General features: G+C 49.7%; 1 protein-coding gene across 1 annotated transcript; it reads right to left on the reverse strand.

Annotated features, from left to right (window-relative positions):
- Positions 1-12,994: 12,994 nt before the first annotated feature.
- LOC145819041 (uncharacterized) lies at positions 12,995-13,660 on the reverse strand. The gene has a single exon (XM_082913025.1). The coding sequence runs from the start codon at positions 13,658-13,660 to the stop codon at positions 12,995-12,997; it is 666 nt and encodes a 221-aa protein (XP_082769151.1).
- Positions 13,661-19,606: the final 5,946 nt, after the last annotated feature.

The following is a 19,606-nucleotide window of genomic DNA, read 5'->3' on the forward strand; positions in this document are numbered from 1 at the left end:
ATTGGAGATGGCGGCGCCGACAAAGTGCCTATGCAACTTGGGCGCCTCTGCAACTTGGTAGCTTCGGTTCTCCCCTTCCCTCAGCAACTCCAGGTGGCGACGGAACCGAGAATACTTGGAATGGCGGCACTAAGACAGTGCCTCCGCAACTTGGTCGTCGCAACTTTCGCCTTTGCAACTTTGTTGCTTCGGCTTTCTCTTTCCCTCATCAACTTTAGATGGCGGCAGAGCCGAAGATATTAGGAATGGTGGCGCTAAGGCAAAGTACCTCGGCAACTTCCCCGCTGCATGTATTCCCTCTGCAACTTGACCGTCGCATGTGTTCCCGCTGCAACTTGACTCGGTCATTTTCCTTCGTGGAGACTGTTTGGACCCTTGGCTGGTCGGACCTACTCCGGCCCACTGTTGGCCCACTTCCCTTGGACTTTAGCCCATGCTCCTTTTTCATTCCTGGTCGCCTCTTTGGGGCGACCTCAGTACTTAGGCCCATACTTAATTTGGGGTTTAATTTCTGACCCTCTACATTTGCCCCCTGCCCCAGTGGAGGACACGTTCCTGGTTTCCCGCGCGTGCATCACGCCAGCAAGTAACCCAAGGGTTGCGTCGATTGGGTCAGAAGTTGTGTTGGCTCTTAAAAGCATTACCCTCTTGACTGACGGGTCATATGGGCCTAGGGAAGCGTGTCAACACCCTGTTGCTACTTTCTTTATAAGTAGTGCCCTTGGGTCCACTGGTCCCCCACTTCCGCCCAAACACACTTTCTGTCTCCTTGTCTTCTTCTCTTCCTTGTCCCCACTTTCCAAAGTCTTCTTTACTTTCTTTATACTTCCTTATGGCCAACACAAGGTTTCTACCCAACAGGGCTGACCCACCCCCTACTGAGTGGAGGAGGGCCTCATATTTCGGAGGGCTAGCTGACCCTTTCTGGAAGGCCGTTGACTCCTTTGTTCCTAATGCCCTTCCTTTGGAGGAGCCTCTGCTTCCTTTTGGTGAGGAAGCTTTGGATGATGCTAACATGGTGAACCCAGTCTCTGCGCTGCGGTTTCGCGTGGGGCGTGGTGACTTTCCCCATTCATACATCTACTATCGCACTCACTCGGGCCCTCCAACAGGCTGGTCCCTCTGGGTTGATGACATCATTGCAGATGGTGGGTTCGAGCAGCGATTGAGGGATGTTCGCTCTCTACAATGCCGTTTCAATTTCGAGGGAGTTATCAGTGCGCAAAGTACAGACCAACACTGATATAGTTGTCTCCCGCTGGAGCCGCGACACTCACACTTTTTCTTTGGCATGGATGCAGATAACTACAACCCTCGAAGATGTTGCCGTCCTTCTGCTCTTGAACACTCGTGGAGATCACCCCTTCGATCCAGTGTCCCTGACTCCTGCAAAACAAGTTGCTGTCACTGCCCTCCAAGGAGCCTTTCGAGAGGTGCGGAAGTATGGCTCTTGGTAAGATTGGGGAACTACTCCAAGAGAGGCCCAAGAGGGACAAAACCACTTATCTTTCTGGCTGAAGCATTTCTTCAAGAACCTGCAACCAGTTGTGGGCGACATCACAGAGGAGAGTCGCAACTCCGTAGTTGGGCCGGGCTACCGTAGCGACTTGTGCTTTGCCGCCTTCGTCAGTTACTTCATTTTTTTTTTTTGTTCTCCCCAATAACCCTGCTGAGAGTATTAACCCTCTGGTGTTCCCTTTGGCTATCAAACTTTGCAGCGACAGCCAGATCCCTCTGGCCCCCCTCTTCTTGGGGAACTTATACTTCCGCCTTGACCTCATCCATTCGGACATGGAGCGATCCATGGGCCCACTATGATATGTAGAGCTTTGTACACACTCAATTCCTAACTGCTTTCTTCTATGAGAGATTCCCTGCCACGGGCCCCATCCCTAAAGAACATGAGCCTTTCTCCACAGACGAAGTCCTTGATGCAGAGGGTCGTCCTGTTCTAGATGCAAAGGGTCGACCTGTCACGAGGCAAGTGCGCCACTCCCTTTCTCCCTCACATCTCTCGGTGGTCTGGTCTTGGCACCAGCAAACCCTTTGCAGATTATGTAGACCGCATGGAGGAATGTGTGTTCGCCCTTTCACTCAGCTTCTTCCAGGCATTTATGTGGTTCCATTCTATTTTTCCGAGGCTCACCATGTTGATTTATCCCTCGACAGTGTCCAGGCCAATAACCTTCTTATTGCTGCCAGGATACGCCCCGGATTTCTACCCGTGTGGAACGACGAGGCCATGTCCAGCGTCATCTATCGACCGGACAGGGTCCCCGAGCAGTTCGAAATGGATCAGGGCGTCCCACATGCCCCTCCGCATCAGACTGATTACCACCAGAGCTTTCAGTGGTTTGCCCGTGATTATACCGCTCTACTTGTGGAGGGCTTAGGCATCATGGAGCCTCCCTCACATGGAAGAAAGGGCGCCTTTACTCCCAATAAAAGGCTGTTCTGGCACTGCAACCTCAATTCTTTCTTCAACTTTTGCAACAATGCTCCCGTAGTCCCTGCGATGGAACCCATCCCGCAGCCTGACTTATCTCTTCGTCTGCCCTTTGGCCGAGGGAAACAGACCAGTATATTCTGTCGCTTCAAGCATCTCTCCCTGCCTACCGTTGAGAAGCCTCACCCGTCTGGGGCAAATTGCTCCCCCTCAAGTCGGCACGACAGTTACGGACGACCCGCTCTAGACTAAGTACAGCCCAAGAGGCAGCGGCATCAGTTGCCGAGGCACGTGCCTCACCAAGTAGGAAGAGACTCTGAAACGTACCCATACTTAGAAAATATTTTGCATTGTTTCCTTGGACTTCTTACGTTTACTTTGGTAATCACGTAACCTTTTTTCTTTTCAGGGCCCACCAGCCATGCCATCGGCCCCGGAGGTTCTTCCACTGCCATCGGACTTTCCTCAGATTCAAACGACGACAGCGACGACGACCTTCCCATTGCTACAAGGGTCACAAGGTTCAGGACCCGCAGGGCAGTACTTCCAGATGTTAAAGAAGAACCAAGTGCTGGGGCCGCACCAACTACTGAGGCTGAGCCAGTTGTGGAGGCTGCAGAAAATGAAGTTCCCCCTGCTGTGGAAGTTGTTGCAGGCGGCCTAGTTGCTAAGGGTGCAGAGCCTCCAAACCCCGCTGATTCTGTGCACTCCGACCGTTCCTCTGTCGGCGGAGATGATTTTTAACCCGAGACCCCAAGGGAAGATAGCGGCATGAAAGAGCCGCTGGAAGTTGCACCACCTCCCTTTGGAGCTGTATCTGGTGGTTCCTTCCAGTCCACTGAGTCTCTATTGGTTCAGCAAACCCCATTTCCGAACGCCCAAGTGGCGGAGGATAGTGCAAGTGTAGCGGATGCTTCCACTGTTCCTGCTATGACCCCTCTAAATTTGGACCGACTTGCAGAGGTAACTGTCACATTAGCCACCCACACTGTTACTGCTGTCGCTGGGACCTCTAACGCAGTTGCTTCGGCAACCTCTCAATAGCTGGCAGACTTGTACCCCACTCACTTTCCGGAAGTGCCAACTGACCATGGGGTATCTCAAGATTTTTATACTGGGACAGATACCACTACTGTTCCAGATCTGAACGTTGGAGACTACCAGATGGATAACCACTTTTCGGAGCGACTTGACGGTGCAGGCAGCTTCAATCTTTCTCGCGAGGCTAGTTCACCCGGTCGCCAACGCTGCATCTACCCATTCCAATGCTGCTGGGCAATCATCTTCAGGGGAAGTGCGTCGTCCTCAGACCTTTGGTCGCTCCACCAATCTCCCTCCTGTGATTGAAGCGGGCGGGGGTGTGAGGGAGTCCCCTCAACCCTCAGAGAAAGTTTCATTTCCAAGTTATTAGGTCTCCTCCGTAGCTGCTTCCACTCTCGCCGCGCATCTAGGCGCAGCACCCCAGCACCTTTACTGCTTTTAACATTCCTGGATCTATGGTGCAAACCGCACTGCTGGAGTCACTCGCCAGCTTCATTCGCGACCTTGCTACTAAGAAGATTCTGACAACCCGTAGCAAGTTCGTGGAAAGTGCTGAGGCAAACCAGAGCGGCTTTGACAGGAAAGGTTTGGACCTATCGTGGATGAGGTATAGGCTTTAGGTAGTCGATGGTTTCCTCGAGCATGTAGACACCGTGGAGATGATAGGTCCAGTTTTGAACCCATCTGCTACTCTTGTCAACTTGTAGTACCCGCTGCTGCTTGCCTCAGCAACTTTGTACGGGCCTTCCCATCTTGCTGAGAACTTGGGAATTAGTTTCCCCCGCATGATTGCGTCCACTGTCTCCCATACCAAGTCCCCTTTATAGAACTTGTCTACCGACGCACCGTGCCAGCAAGTTGTTGGCACCGCGAAAATACAACTCTCCTCTGAGGAGCAGAAATTATGCAAGTTCTACTAGTCTGATTGTTCCCTGGCCTGTTTTCAACTGTTCTGTTGGATTATATCGGCTTTCCATCCCTCAGCATCTTGCTCGGTATGCTCTTCGGCTAACACTGCTAGTGTTGTTCTTTTCTCGATGACGATGGCTATACTATCATCTGGTATATCCACCTTTGCCCCCAGTGTAGCCAAGGCATCGGGGAAACGGTTGTGTGTTCGAGGGGTATGCTGGATTTCGACATCATCAAATTGAGTGAGCAACCCTTGAACCACGGTGCGATACGAGCCCAACAGAGGCTCCTTTAAGGCGAAATCACCCATTGTTTGCCTGACAATTAACTCGGAGTCGCCTAAAATTTTCAACTTGCGGAGTCCCTTCTTTTGGGCAGCGATTAGACCCAGTATCAACGCCTCATATTCAGTCTCGTTTGAACATTCAAAATCAAGCCTATATGATAGATGAAACTTCTCTCCTACTTCACTAGTTAGTGTTATGCTAGCTCCGCCTTTCCCAGCTCCCGAAGCACCATCAAATTTCAAGTCCCAATAAGCCTCAACTGTAGCTGCTGAGACATGGACCGCACCTGGTAGAGATACCTCGACAGGTTCATGTTCACCAGATAGGAATTGAGCCAGTAAGTCTGCAAGTGCTTGGCTCTTAATAGCCTGGGAGTAACACAAGTGATGTCATATTCTGCTAGAGCCAAAAGCCATCTTGCCATTCTTCCAGCCAGAGCGGGTTTACTTAGCAAGTAGCGGACCGGATCACTTCGGGGTCACAACATGGATCGAGTGTGCCAAAAAATAGTGGCGCAACTTTCGGGCTGTGAAGATTAAGGCTAAACAATGCCTCTCAATTGGGGTATATCGCGACTCGACACCATTGACTTTGCGACTGATGTAATAGACTGGCTTCTCATTGCCATCTATGTCTTGGACAAGTAGAGCCCCAATAGACCGAGGTGTAGACGTCAGGTACAGTAGCAGAGGCTTGTTGGGTTATAGGGCAATCATTGTAAGTGCTTTCTTCACCACATCAAATGCCTGCTGGTGTTCTTGCAACCATTCAAACTTGCGATTCCCTTTCAGCAGTGTCCCAAAGGAAAATGTTATCTCAGCAAGGGTTGGAATGAACCTCCTGAGATATGACACTTTGCCTAGGAATTTCTTCAAAGCCTTTTGAGAGAGTGATGGTGGCATCTCCATGATTGATTTAATCTTATCCCCATCTACTTCAATCCCCCGCCGATGTACAAAAAAGCCAAGGAACTTGCTGGCGGTAACTCTGAAGGCACACTTAACAGGGTTCATCTTTAGGCACAATTTGCGGCACCGCTGAAAAACTTTTTCCAAGTCGCAGAGGTGTCGGTTTGCCTCGGTAGACTTGACCACCACATTATCCACATATACTTCCATTTCATGATGTAACATGTCATGGAACACTGCAGTCATAGCCCGTTGGTAGGCTGCCCCCACGTTTTTCAAACCAAAGGGCATCACCGTATACAAAAAATTTCCCAAGGGTGTTCTAAATGCCGTTTTTTCTGCATCTTCTGATGCCATTTTGATCTGGTTATAACCACTGAACCCATCCATAAAGGAGAACATCTTATGACCCGCAATAGAATCGACAAGTGTGTCAACATGGGGCAATGGAAACTCATCTTTCGGGCAGGCCTCATTCATTCAGGTCAGGAAAGTCTACGCAGACCCTGATCTGGCCATTCTTCTTCTCCACAAGCACAATATATGCTAGCCAAGTTAGGTACTGTATAGGCTCAATGAACTTGGCCCTCGGCAACTTTTCTACCTCTTCCTTAATCTTTGCCTCAAGGTCAGGGTGATACTTTCGAGCATGCTGCTTTATTGGCTTAGAGTTGGGAAAAGTATCCAGGTGATGGGTGACAAGAGACGGGTCAAGACCAGGCATCTCACCGTATGTCCAAGCAAAGACGTCATTGTACCGCTTCAGTAGTGTTATCAATTCTGCCTTAGCTGTTGGAGCCAATGTGTCGCTGATGAACACGGGGCTTGCTCTGCCCTGGTAAGCCGCTGAGGTTGACCATCAGCTACCCATTCTTTAACCAGAGCCTTAACATTCTCAACGCTACATGGACATGGATTTTTATCCTCATAACTCTTTCTCTTCCGAGAGGACGTCGCCTATCCTTGCGAGCGGCTCCCTCCAGCAGAGGTTACCGCAGCAACACTGCTACTACAAGGGTAGCGGTGGCTGTCACGAGATCTGTGCAAGGGACCAGTGGTACTGAGGTTCCTAGCTGCCTCAATCAAGGCTGAAATTACAGGCAGATTATGATTCACCAAGAAAATTTTGTAGTCGCGTATGGCACCCCTCCACACATATGCTGACTTAATGCTCCTCATCCACTAGTTCATGACCGTCAATAGCCTTATCTTGGAACCGCTTAACATAGTCTAGTATATCTTTGCCCTCCTTTTGGACATCTCGCCTAAGGGTGAGGGTTGTAACTTTCTCTTGGACTTGGAAGAACTTCGTGTAGAACTTGTTCACCATCTTCTCCCAACTCAATAGCCAAGTTCACATACGAACTGCAAGCCCTTTCAGTAAGTGGACTTAGAGATCTCCCGAAGGCACAGAGAGTGGTCACTGCCTTGGACACCAAGAGTTTCAATGAACCTTACCACCTGTTCTTTGGCATTGCCTTGTTTCCCATTAAACTTAATAAACTTGGGCACTGTATACCCAGTTGGGTATGGCATGGTCAATATCTCTTGAAAGTATGTGGCCCTCACATCTGAGTCGGGGAGAGATGGGAGTTGCTTCTTGCTACGCTCTTGCTCTAGCATAACTTGTACATCGGCTAGAGTAAAAAAGTGAGTGGGCCAGAATGGTCCAGTCTGCTCCTGGGTAGCTGAACCAACAGCCGCACCGTTTGCCTGAAGTACCACCGGAGGCACCTGGATCGGAGCCCGAACCTCAGAGAACAGGTTAGGCACTGGGTTTGGGACTGCTACCGGCAGAGGTGCTTGCGCGGGAGCTGGTCGAGAAGCATGGCCATAACAGCCTCAGTGAGAGTTTGCAAAGCTGCCAGGATCTCCCTCTGCGTATCCTGGAGTGACTGAACTGCCTCAATCACAACACTGTGGTCACCGTCCTCCGCATGTGCTACTCCGCCATTTGAAGAGCCTTGCTGAACTTCATCCTCTGCCATTTCTTTCCAGTGAGGTGTGTAAACCACTGCGGGTATGAACCATCAACAAAGTAGCATTCCCAGCGGAGACGCCAAAAATGTAAAAGGGTTCGAGGCTAGAGAAGGTGATTAGAGAGGCAAAACTATGCTAATGGTCCAAAGAATGGTAAGAAGTGGCCTGATAATGAGCAGCAGCAACTGTCTGGAAGTTGGAGAGTGTGCAGCTGGGTGAGGGTGAAGCAAGTAGCTCAAGAAGAAATGTATGGCAGTGCCAAAATAGGCAGCATCTCCCCCAAATTCCTCTTGTTGAACCTTGGGAAATGGGTCCTATTTATAGGGTTTTCACACCAAGTGGCCAAATAGAGAGAGGACATGTGTCCTAGAGGATCACATGGAATATTTTGCCTTGAGCCACTAGGCAGAACGTGCAACGTGTCTTCCTACATGTGTTGTGTATTATCTGTTTGCCTCCGCAACTACCTTTTTGAGCCTCAGCAAGTGTAGTTGCGACGGGAGTGTTTGGCGTTGCAACTCCCTCTTGAGCCTCAGCAAGTGCAGTTGCGACCGGAGCGCTTGCTGCTGCACTTGCCTTCTCAGCTCGAACCTCAGCAAGTGCACTTGTAGCGGTAAACCTTGCTGCTGCACTTGCCTTCTCAGTTCTACTTGGCCACTGCATGCATTCTCAGGACTCCATTAGTCTGCTATCGACTATGTTCGTGCTCACTGCAGTGAAGCCTTCACCCTTAGCCACCTAACCACAAACTCCCCAGCTTCCCAAGGCAAAGGCCACAGCCAAGCCTGCTATCAACCGTGTTGTTCCTTAGTACCAACCCCAAGGGGCATCCTTAGTTCGGCCTGTGCGACTAAGGCAGGTCTATGACCTGCGTAATGGAAAGAAAGTCACTTATGCACGGGCTACCCTGCTCCCATCGTCGCGGGATCGCCGCGGTAAACTGGTACCCTGGGCCTGCCATCAACTCCAACCAGTAAGTCTTGGGGCCTGCTATCAGTGCCAAGTTAAATGAATTTTGGGACCTGCTATCAACCCTGGGCTAGTAATGCCTTGGGGCCTACTATCAGCGCCAGGCATTACCCTCTACTTGCAGAGGGGAAGCTTTTCCCAGAGGCTGCTATCACCTTGGCGGGATGTTCCCTCCGCAAGTTGGTTGCGGCGGCAGTAGTTGCTGCGGCAGTCATTTCCCGTGGCAAGTTCAAATGGCATAACCGACAATATTGGAGATGGCGGCGCCGACAAAGTGCCTATGCAACTTGGGCGCCTCTGCAACTTGGTAGCTTCGGTTCTCCCCTTCCCTCAGCAACTCCAGGTGGCGACGGAACCGAGAATACTTGGAATGGCGACGCTAAGACAAAGTGCCTCCGCAACTTGGTCGTCGCAACTTTCGCCTCTGCAACTTTGTTGCTTCGGCTTTCTCTTTCCCTCATCAACTTTGGATGGCGGCAGAGCCGAAGATATTAGGAATGGTGACGCTAAGGCAAAGTACCTCGGCAACTTCCCCGCTGCATGTATTCCCTCTGCAACTTGACCGTCGCATGTGTTCCCGCTGCAACTTGACTCGGTCATTTTCCTTCGTGGAGACTGTTTGGACCCTTGGCTGGTCGGACCTACTCCAGCCCACTGTTGGCCTACTTCCTTTGGACTTTAGCCCATGCTCTTTTTTCATTCCTAGTCGCCTCTTTGGGGCGACCTCAGTACTTAGGTTCATACTTAATTGGGGTTTTAATTTCTAACCCTCTACATTTGCTCCCTGCCCCAGTGGGGGACACGTTCCTGGTTTCCCGTGCGTGCATGATGCCAGCAAGTAAACCAAGGGTTGCGTTGGTCAGGCCAGAAGTTGTGTTGACTCTGAAAAGGATTACCCTCTTGACTGACGGGTCATAATGGGCCTAAGGAAGCGTGTCGACACCCTTTTGCTACTTTCTTTATAAATAGCGCCCATGGGTCCACTGGTCTCCCACTTCCGCCCAAACATACTTTCTGTCTCCTTGTCTTCTTCTCTTCCTTGTCCCCACTTTCCAGAGTCTTCTTAACTTTTCTTTATACTTCCTTATGGCCAGCATAAGGTTTCTACATGACAGGGCTGACCCACCCCCTACTCAGTGGAGGAGGGCTTCATATTTCGGAGGGCTAACTTACCCTTTCTGGAAGGCCGTTGACTCCTTCGTTCCTGATGCCCTTCCTTTGGAGGAGCCTCTGCTTCCTTTTAGTGAGGATGCTTTGGATGATGCTGACATGGTGAACCCAGTCTCTGTGTAGCGGTTTCGCGTGGAGCGTGGTGACTTTCACCATTCATACATCTACTATCGCACTCACTCGGGCCCATCAACAGGCTGGTCCCTCTGGGTTGATGACATCATTGCAGATAATGGGTTCGAGCAGCAATTGCGGGATGTTCGTCTCTACAATGCTGTTTCGATTTCAAGGGTGTTATCAGTGCGCAAAGTACAGACCAACACTGATATGGTTGTCTCCCGCTAGAACCGCAGCACTTACACTTTTTCTTTGGCATGGGGGCAGATAACTCCAACCCTCGAAGATGTTGCCGTCCTTCTACTCTTGAGCACTCGTGGAGATCACCCCTTCGATCTAGCGTCCTTGACTACTGCAAAACAAGTTTCTGTCACTTCCCTCCAAGGAGCCTTTCGAGAGGCGCGGAAGTATGGCTCTTGGTCTGATCTTAGGACTGGGGAACTACTCTAGGAGAGGGCCAAGAGGGACAAAACCACTTATCTTTCTGGCTGAAGCATTTTTTCAAGGACCTGCAACCAGTTGTGGGCGACATCACAGGGGAGAGTCGCAACTCTGTAGTTGGGCCGGGCTACCGCAGCAACTTGTACTTGGCCGCCTTTGTTAGTTACTTCATTTTTTTTTTTTTTTTTTGTTCTCCCCAGCAACCCAGCTGAGTGTATTAACCCTCTGGTGTTCCCTTTGGCTGTCAAACTTTACAGCGGCAGCCAGATCCCTCTGGCCCCCCTCTTCTTGGGGAACTTATACTTCCGCCTTGATCTCATCCATTCGAACATTGAGCGATCCATGGGCCCGCTATGATGTGTAGAGCTTTGTACACACTCACTTCCTGTCCGCTTTCTTCTATGAGAGATTCCCTGCCACGGGCCCTGGAACATGAGCCTTTCTCCACAGACGAAGTCCTTGATGCAAAGGGTCATCCTGTTCTAGATGCAAAGGGTCGACCTGTCACGAGGCAAGTGCGCCACTCCCTTCTTTCCTCGCATCTCTCGGTGGTCTGGTCTTGGCACTAACAGACCCCTTGCAGACTATGTAGACCGCATGGAGGAATGTGTGTTCCACCCTTTCACTTAGCTTCTTCCAGGCATTTATGTGGTTCCATTCTATTTTTCCGAGGCTCGCCACGTTGATTTCTCCATCGACAGTGGCCAGGCCAACAACCTTCTTATTGCTGTCATGATACGCCCCGGATTTCTACCCGTGTGGAACGACGAGGCCATGTCCAGCATCATCTATCGACTGGACAGGGTCCCTCAGCAGTTCGGCATGTATCAGGGCGTCCCACATGCCCCTCCGCTTCAGACTGATTACCACCAGAGCTTTCAGTGGTTTGCCCGTGATTATACCGCTCTACTTGTGGAGGGCTTAGGCTTCATGGAACTTCCCTCACTTGGAAAAAAGGGCAGCTTTATTCCTAGTAAAAGGCTGTTCTGGCACCACAACCTCAATTCTTTCTTCAACTTTTGCAACAGTGCTCCCGTAGTCCCTGCGATGGAACCCATCCCGCAGCCTGACTTATCTCTTCGTCTGCCCTCTGGCCTAGGGAAACAGACAATATATTCTGTCGCTTCAAGCTTCTATCCCTGACTACCATTAAGAAGCCTCACCCGTCTGGAGCAAATTGCTCCCCCTCAAGTCGGCACGACAATTACGGACGACCCACTCCAGACTAAGGGCAGCCCAAGAGGCAACGACATCAGTTGTCGAGGCACGTGCCTCACCAAGTAAGAAGACACTCCGAAACGTACCCATACTTAGAAAATATTTTGCATTGCTTCCTTGGACTTCTTACGTTTACTTTGGTAATCACATAACCTTTTTTCTTTTCACTGCCCACCGGCCATGCCATCGGCCCCGAAGGTTCTTCTGCTGCCATCGGACTTTCCTCAGATTCAGACGACGACAACGACGACGACCTTCCCACTGCTACAAGGGTCACAAGGTTCACGACCCGCAGGGCAGTACTTCCAGATGTTGAAGAAGAACCAAGTGCTGGGGCCGCACCAACTACTAAGGCTAAGCCAGTTGTGGAGGCTGTAGAAAATGAAGTTCTCCTTCTTGTGGAAGTTGTTGCGGGCGGCCTAGTTATTGAGGGTGCAGAGCCTCCAAACCCCGCTAATTCTGTGCACTTTGACCGTTCCTCTGTCGGCGGAGATTATTTTTTCCCCGACACCCCAAGGGAAGATACCGGCATGAGAGAGCCGCTGAAAGTTGCACCACCTCCCTTTAGAGCTAAATCTGGTGGTTCCTCCCAGTCCACTGAGTCTCCATTGGTTCAGCAGACCCCACTACCGAACGCCCAAGTGGCGAAGGAGAGTGCAAGTGTAGCGGCTGCTTCCACTATTCCTACTGTGACCCCTCTAAATTTGGACAGACTTGCAAAGGTAACTGTCACTTTAGCCACCCACACTGTTATTGCTGTAACTAGGACCTCTAACACAGTTGCTTCGGCAACCTCTCAACAGCTGGCAGATTTGTACCCCACCCACTTTCCGAAAGTGCCAACTGACCTTGGTGTATATCCCAAGATTTTTATACTGAGATGGATACCACTACTGTTCTAGATCTGAACGTTGGAGACTGCCAGATGGATAACCTCTTTTCGAAGCGACATGACGGTGCAGGCGGCTTCAGTCTTTCTCGCGAGGCTAGTTCACCTCGTCGCCAACGCAGCATCTACCCATTCCAATGCTGCTGGGCAATCATTTTCAGGGGAAGTGCATCGTCCTCAGACCTTTGGTCGCTCCACCAGTCTCCCTCCAGTGATTGAAGCTGGCGGGGGTGTGAAGGAGTCCCCTCAGCCCTCAGAGAAAGTTTCTTTTCTAAGTTACTAGGTCTCCTCTGTAGCTGCTTCCACTCTCGCTGCGCATCCAGGCACTGCACCCCGGCACCTTTACTGCTTTTAACGTTCCTGGATCTATGGTACAGATAGCACTGCTGGAGTCACTCGCCAACTTCATTTGCGACAGTGCTACTAAGAAGATTCTGACCACCCCTAGCAAGTTCGTGGAAAGTGCCGATGCAAACCAGAGCGATTTTGAGAGGAACGGTTTGGACCTATCGTGGATGAGGGACAGGCTTCAGGCAGTCGATGGTTTCCTCGAGCATGCAGACAACGTGGCGATGATAGGGCCAGTTTTGAACCCATTATCTACTCTTGTCAACTTTTAGTACCCGCTGCTGCTTGCCTCAACAACTTTGTAGGGGCCTTCCCATCTTGGTGAGAACTTAGGAATAGGTTGCCCACGCATGATTGCGTCCACTGTCTTCCATACCAAGTTCAATTTATTGAACTTCTTGTGCTGAACAGATTGATTGTAGGCACGAGCTACGGATTGATGATACTTTTCTATTGGCCGCGAGGCCCGATCTCTTCTTTCTTCAGCTGCCTCTATGTCATTCTTTCTGCTATCTGGAACTAAGTGTGCTGACATAGCCATTCTTGCTGAGGGTACTGCCAACACAACTGGTAACACAACTTCGGACCCGTACACTAGGGTAAATGGGGTTGCCTGAGTTGGCTTTCTCTTTGACGTTCTATACGCCCAGAGTGCTATGGGGAGTCGTTCAGACCAAGTGCCCCCTGCTTCATCCATTATTTTACTCAATATTCGGATGATGGTTTTGTTGGTCGCCTCAGCTTGTCCACTCCCTTGGGAGTAGTATGGACTAGGCTTGTGCTGCTTGATCTGGTAGGCGTTCAGCAGTCTTCCCACATGACGATTTACAAAGGGAGTTCCATTGTCGGACAGCATTACTTTTGGTATGCCAAACCTACACATTATTCTTTCTCTGATGAAGTTAGCTACTCCTGCCCCGTCTGCCTTCCTCATCGGTATAGCCTCCACCCCCACTTGGTACTAACTTTAGTCGCTGCAATCTGTGGCCTTTCAATTGTTGCACTGTCAAATGCCCAACTATGGAACAGGTAAGGGGTCTTGATGTTGTGCAGCTCAACCGCTGGTGCATGTATCAAGTTCCCAAACTTCTGGCAGGATTGGCATCTCCTTACAAAGTTTTTAGCATTTTCTTCCATTGTCGGCCAGTAGTAGCCGAGGTGAATGAGATGTCCATATAATCGCTGCCCTCCTTGATGTTCTGTCTTGTGGGCTTCCCTCGGCACCTCATTTGCCTCATCCTTTGGTTAAGGAAGAAGCGCAGGCCCGCCTCTTAACTCTGATTGCATCGGCTTTGTTCTCAGGCAGTGCACCATTTCCAAGGTAGTCGACATATGGCTGCCTCCATTCTTCACTGCTTAAGAAATGGGTTTCCTCTTCCTTAGGATGGGATTGGCATTTTGCACATTGTCTCTACAACTCAGTACTTTCTTTTTCCATCACTGGCCAGTAATACCCATGCCTCTGTATCCGTCGGTATAGACTGATATCTCTATCTCCACGAGACTTAGCATGGATTTGCTTAAGTCTGTAAGTTACTTCTTGTCTACCTACGCACCTTGCCAGCAAGTTGTTGGCACCGCAAAAATACAACTCTCCTCTGGGGAGCAGAAATTATGCAAGTTCTGCTAGTCTGATTGTTCCCTAGCCTGTTTTCAACTGTTTTGTTGGATTATATCGGCTTTCCATCCCTCAGCATCTTGCTCTGTATGTTCTTCGGCTAACACTGCTGGTGTTGTTCTTTTCTCGATGACGATGGCTATACTATCATCTGGTATATCTACCTATGCCCCCAGTGTAGCCAAGGCATCGGGGAAACGGTTGTGTGTTCGAGGGGTATGTTGGATTTGGACATCATCAAATTGAGTGAGCAACCCTTGAACCACGGTGCGATACGTGCCCAACAGAGACTCCTTTGAGGCGAAATCACCCATTGTTTGCCTGACAACTAACTCGGAGTCGCCCAAAATTTTCAACTTGCGAAGTCCCTTCTTTTGGGCAGTGATTAGATCCAGTATCAACGGCTCATATTCAGCCTCGTTATTTGAACATTCAAAATCAAGCTTATATGATAGATGAAACTTCTCTCCTTCTTCACTGGTTAATGTTATGCCAGCTCCGCCTTTCCCAGCTCCCGAAGCTCCATCAAATTTTGAGTCCTAATAAGCCTCAACTGCAGCTGCTGAGACATCGATCTCACCTCTGGTAGAGATACCTCTGCAGGTTCATGTTCACCAGATGGGAATTGGGCCAATAAAATGCCTCTCAATTGGGGTATATCGCAACTCGACACCATTGACTTTGCGACTGATGTAATAGACTGGCTTCTCAATGCCATCTATGTCTTGGACAAGTAGAGCCCCAATAGACCGAGGTGTAGACGTCAGGTACAGTAGCAGAGGCTTGTTGGGTTGTAGGGCAATCATTGTAAGTGCTTTCTTCACCATATCAAATGTCTGCTGGTGTTCTTGCAACCATTCAAACTTATGATTCCCTTTCAGCAGTGTCCCAAAGGAAAATGTTATCTCAGCAAGGACTGGAATTAACCTCCTAAGATATGACACTTTGCCTAGGAATTTCTTCAAAGCCTTTTGAGAGAGTGGTGGTGGCATCTCCATGATTGATTTAATCTTATCCCCATCTACTTCAATCCCCCGCCGGTGTACAAAAAAGCCAAGGAACTTGTCGGCGGTAACTCCGAAGGCACACTTGAAAGGGTTCATCTTTAGGCAGAATTTACGGTACCGTTGAAAAACGTTTTCCAAGTCGCAGAGGAGTCAGTTTGCCTCGATAGACTTGACCACCAGATCATCCACATATACTTCAACTTCATGATGCAACATGTCATGGAACACTGCAGTCATAGCCCGTTGGTAGGCTGCCCCCGCGTTTTTCAAACCAAAGGGCATCACCGTATAGAAAAAATTTCCCAAAGGTGTTCTAAATGCCGTTTTTTCTGCATCTTCTGATGCCATTTTGATCTGGTTATAACATTGAACCCATCCATAAAGGAGAACATCTTATGGCCTGCAGTAGAATCGACAAGTGTGTCAACATGGGGCAATGAAAACTCATCTTTCGGGCAGGCCTCATTCATTCAGGTCGGGAAAGTCTATGTAGACCTTGATCTGGCCGTTTTTCTTCTCCACAGGCACAATATTTGCTAGTCAAGTTTGGTACTGTATAGGCTCAATGAACTTGGCCCCCGGTAACTTTTTTACCTCTTCCTTAATCTTTGCCTCAAGGTCAGGGTGATACTATCGAGCATGCTGCTTTATTGGCTTAGAGTTGGGAAAAGTATCCAGGTGATGGGTGACAAGAGACGGGTCAAGACCAAGCATCTCATCGTATGTCCAAGCAAAGACGTCACTGTACCGCTTCAGTAGTGTTATCAATTCTGCCTTAGCTGTTGGAGCCATTGTGTCGCTGATGAACACGGGGCTTGCTCTGCCCTGGTAAGTCGCTGAGGTTGACCTCAGCAAGCACCTCCTGCTGCGGTTTGGGCCTACCTTGCACACATTCAGGGGCGGGCTCAAGCGTCTCCACCAACTCTTCTTGGGACTCGTCATTGTCACATTTATTTGTCTCGGGACCTTCCTCCCAAGGTATGAAGCCTGCCCTCCAAGAAACGTCTTAGGTAGTAAACTGCCTTACCGCCCTCCCGCACCTTAAGAATCTTGGGCGGAGGACTTGTGGACTTGCTGCTCCTCTTCTGCCCACTACTTTCTAGACCAACCCCTGCATCCCGAATGCCTTCCCATTTTGGCAATTTTACTCCTGCAACTCTACCGGTCCTTGGAGTTTCACCCATTGACAACTCAATAAAAAAAACTGCATCCGAATAGTGTGCCTCCTCAACCCCAAATGGTTGTTCAGACGCATTTATATGGTTACTGTGCGCTTTCCCAACTTTGCCTTCACGCATTGGTGATAACTCGACTGGATAGCTCCATATCGGTGCATCCAAGCTCTGCCAAGTATCATGTGGCAATTTGTGTCCGCTTCAATCACAAGAAACTTGGTTGCGGAACAGATCTCAAACTACTAAGTCCACGACCACATGGCCCTTGGTATCTTTTTTCTCGCCGCCAAAACCCGTCACAGTGATGGGTTGGTGAACCATCCTGGACTTTAGGACGCCAGCCTTTCAAAGGTGTCTATAGTGATGATGTTTATGGACGCCCCCGCCATCAAAGAAAGCACGCTTGAACTCTACATCACTGATGTATGCTGTGACAAAAAGAGGACAATTATGGGGAAATGGGTATGCTCTGCCTACCTCTGAAAAAGTAATGGCCTCATAAGCTTCCTGGATGCGCCGAGGCACATACTCCTTAGCCTCAACAACTTCATCATGGTGCACTTCAAAGATATTAATGAGGGCTTTTGTTGCTTCCAACCTGGCGGCTTGGCTCAGCCCCAAATGGTCAAAGAAGGCGCGAAACTTAACTGAGTTTTGCAACGCCTGGGCATTAGCATCCTCGGCGAATTTTGCCTCTGCAGGTACTGTCTCAGGTAGCTGGCCGGTTGCAATTTCTTCTAACTCATCATAGTAAGACGCCATATGCACTTGATCACGCACAAGCCTGAGATAGCCAATCATATATGTACATTCTTCCCCTTCTCCTTGTGGTTAGGATAAGGGTTCTTCCGCACATCACGGTTACCGACATCTATGAACTTCAGCTGATTTGCGTCAACTTTCTTCTTGAAGATACTTTTCAAAGTCCAACAGTCCGTAGTAGGGTGTCTGGTGATTCTGTGATAGACACAATAATCCAAGCTTTCTTTGTTCTTCTTAGTTGGAGGGACATTAACTGGAGGCAAGGTAAGTTCACCATCAGCTACTCATTTTTTAACCAGAGCCTTAACATTCTCAAGGCTGCAAGGACATGGATTTCTGTCCTCATAACTCTTTCTCTTCCGAGAGGACGTCGCCTCCCCTTGCGAGCGGCTCCCTCCTACAGATGTTATCGCAACAACTCAGCTACGGCGAGGGTAGCGGTGGCTGTCACGAGATCTGTGCAAGGGACCAGTGGTACTAAGGTTCCTAGCCGCCTCAATCAAGACTGAAATGGTAGGCAGATTATGATTCACCAAGAAAATTTTGTAGTCGCGTATGGCACCCCTCCACACATATGCTGACTAAATGGGCCTCATCCACTAGTTCATGACAGTCAATAGCCTTATCTTGGAACCACTTAACATAGCCCAGTATATCTTCACCCTCCTTTTGGACATTTCGCCCAAGGGTGAGGGTTGTAACTTTCTCTTGGACTTGGAAGAACTTCGTGTGGAACTTGTTCACCATCTCCTCCCAACTCTTGATCGAGTTGGGAGCCAAGTTCACATACCAGCTGCAAGCCCTTTCAGTAAGTGGACTTGGAGAACTCCCGAAGGCGCAGAGAGTGGTCACTGCCATAGACACCAAGAGTTTCAATGAACCTCACCACCTGTTCTCTGGCATTGCCTTGTTTCCTATCAAACTTAATAAACTTGGGCACTGTATACCCAGTTGGGTATGGCATGGTCAATATCTCCTGAGAGTATGGGGCGTTCACATCTGAGTCGGGGAGAGATGGGAGTGGCTTCTCGCTACGCTGTTGCTCGAGCATAGCTTGTACATCGGCTAGAGTAAAAAAGTGAGTGGGCTAGAATGGTCCAGTCTGCTCCTGGGTAGCTGAACCAGCGGCCGCACCGTTCGCCTGAAGTACCGCCGGAGGCACCTGGATCGGAGCCCAAACCTCAGGGAACAAGTTAGGCACTGGGTTTGGGACTGATACGGGCAGAGGTGCTTGCGCTGGAGCTGGTCGAGAAGCCATGGCCATAACAGCCTCAGTGAGAGTTTGCAAAGCTGCCAGGATCTCCCTCTGCATATCCTGGAGTGACTGAACTGCCTCAATCACAACACTGTGGTCACGGTCCTCCGCATGTGCTGCTCTGCCATTTGAAGAGCCTTGCTGAACTTCATCCTCTACCATTTTTTTCTAGTGAGGTGTGTAAACCATCATCAAAGCAGCCTCCCTAGCGGAGTCGCCAGAAATGTAAAGGGGTTCGAAGTTAGAGAAGGTAATTAGAGAGGCAAAACTATGCTAATGGCCCAAGAATTGTGGAAGTGGCTTGAGAATGAGCAGCAGCAACTGTCTGGAAGTTGGAGAGTGTGCAGTTGGGTGAGGGTGAAGCAAGTAGCTCAAGAAGAAATGTATAGCAGTGCCAAAATGGGCAACATCTACCCCAAATCCCCAAAATTCCTCTTGTTGAACCATGGGAAATGGGTTCTATTTATATAGGCTTTTCCTTGGCACCAAGAGGACACCTAGTGGCCAAATGGAGAGAGGACATGTGTCCTAAAGGATCACATGGAATATTCCGCCTTGAGCCACCTTTAGGTGCCACGTGTCTTCTGCATGTATTGTGTACTATCTGTTTGCCTCCACAACTACCTTTTTGAGCCTCAGCAAGTGTAGTTCCGACGGGAGTGTTTGGCGCTGTAACTCCCTCCTGAGCCTCAGCAAGTGCAGTTGCGACGGGAGCGTTTGCCGCAACACTTGCCTTCTCAGCTCGAACCTCAGCAAGTGCAGTTGCAGCAATAAACTTTGCTACTACACTTGCCTTCTCAGTTCTACTTGGCCACTGCATGCATTCTCAAGACTCTATTAGTCTGCTATCGACAATGTTCGTGCTCACCGCAGCGAAGCCTTCACCCTTAGCCACCTAACCACAAACTCCCCAGCTTCTCCAGGCGAAGGCCACAGCTAAGCCTGCTATTAGCCTTGTTATTCCTTAGTACCAAGCCCAAGGGGCTTCCTTAGTCCTGCCTCTGCGACTAAGGCCGGTCTATGACCTGGGTAATGGAAAGGGAGTCCCTTATACTAGGGCTAC

This window comes from Camellia sinensis, chromosome 2 (genome assembly GCF_055761805.1).
Source record: "Camellia sinensis isolate YWXY chromosome 2, ASM5576180v1, whole genome shotgun sequence".
NCBI classification, from domain to species: domain Eukaryota; kingdom Viridiplantae; phylum Streptophyta; class Magnoliopsida; order Ericales; family Theaceae; genus Camellia; species Camellia sinensis.

Excerpts from the sequence above, each read along its gene's own strand:
- LOC145819041 (XM_082913025.1), bottom strand. The coding sequence starts at position 13,660 with ATGAGGAAGGCAGACGGGGCAGGAGTAGCTAACTTCATCAGAGAAAGA.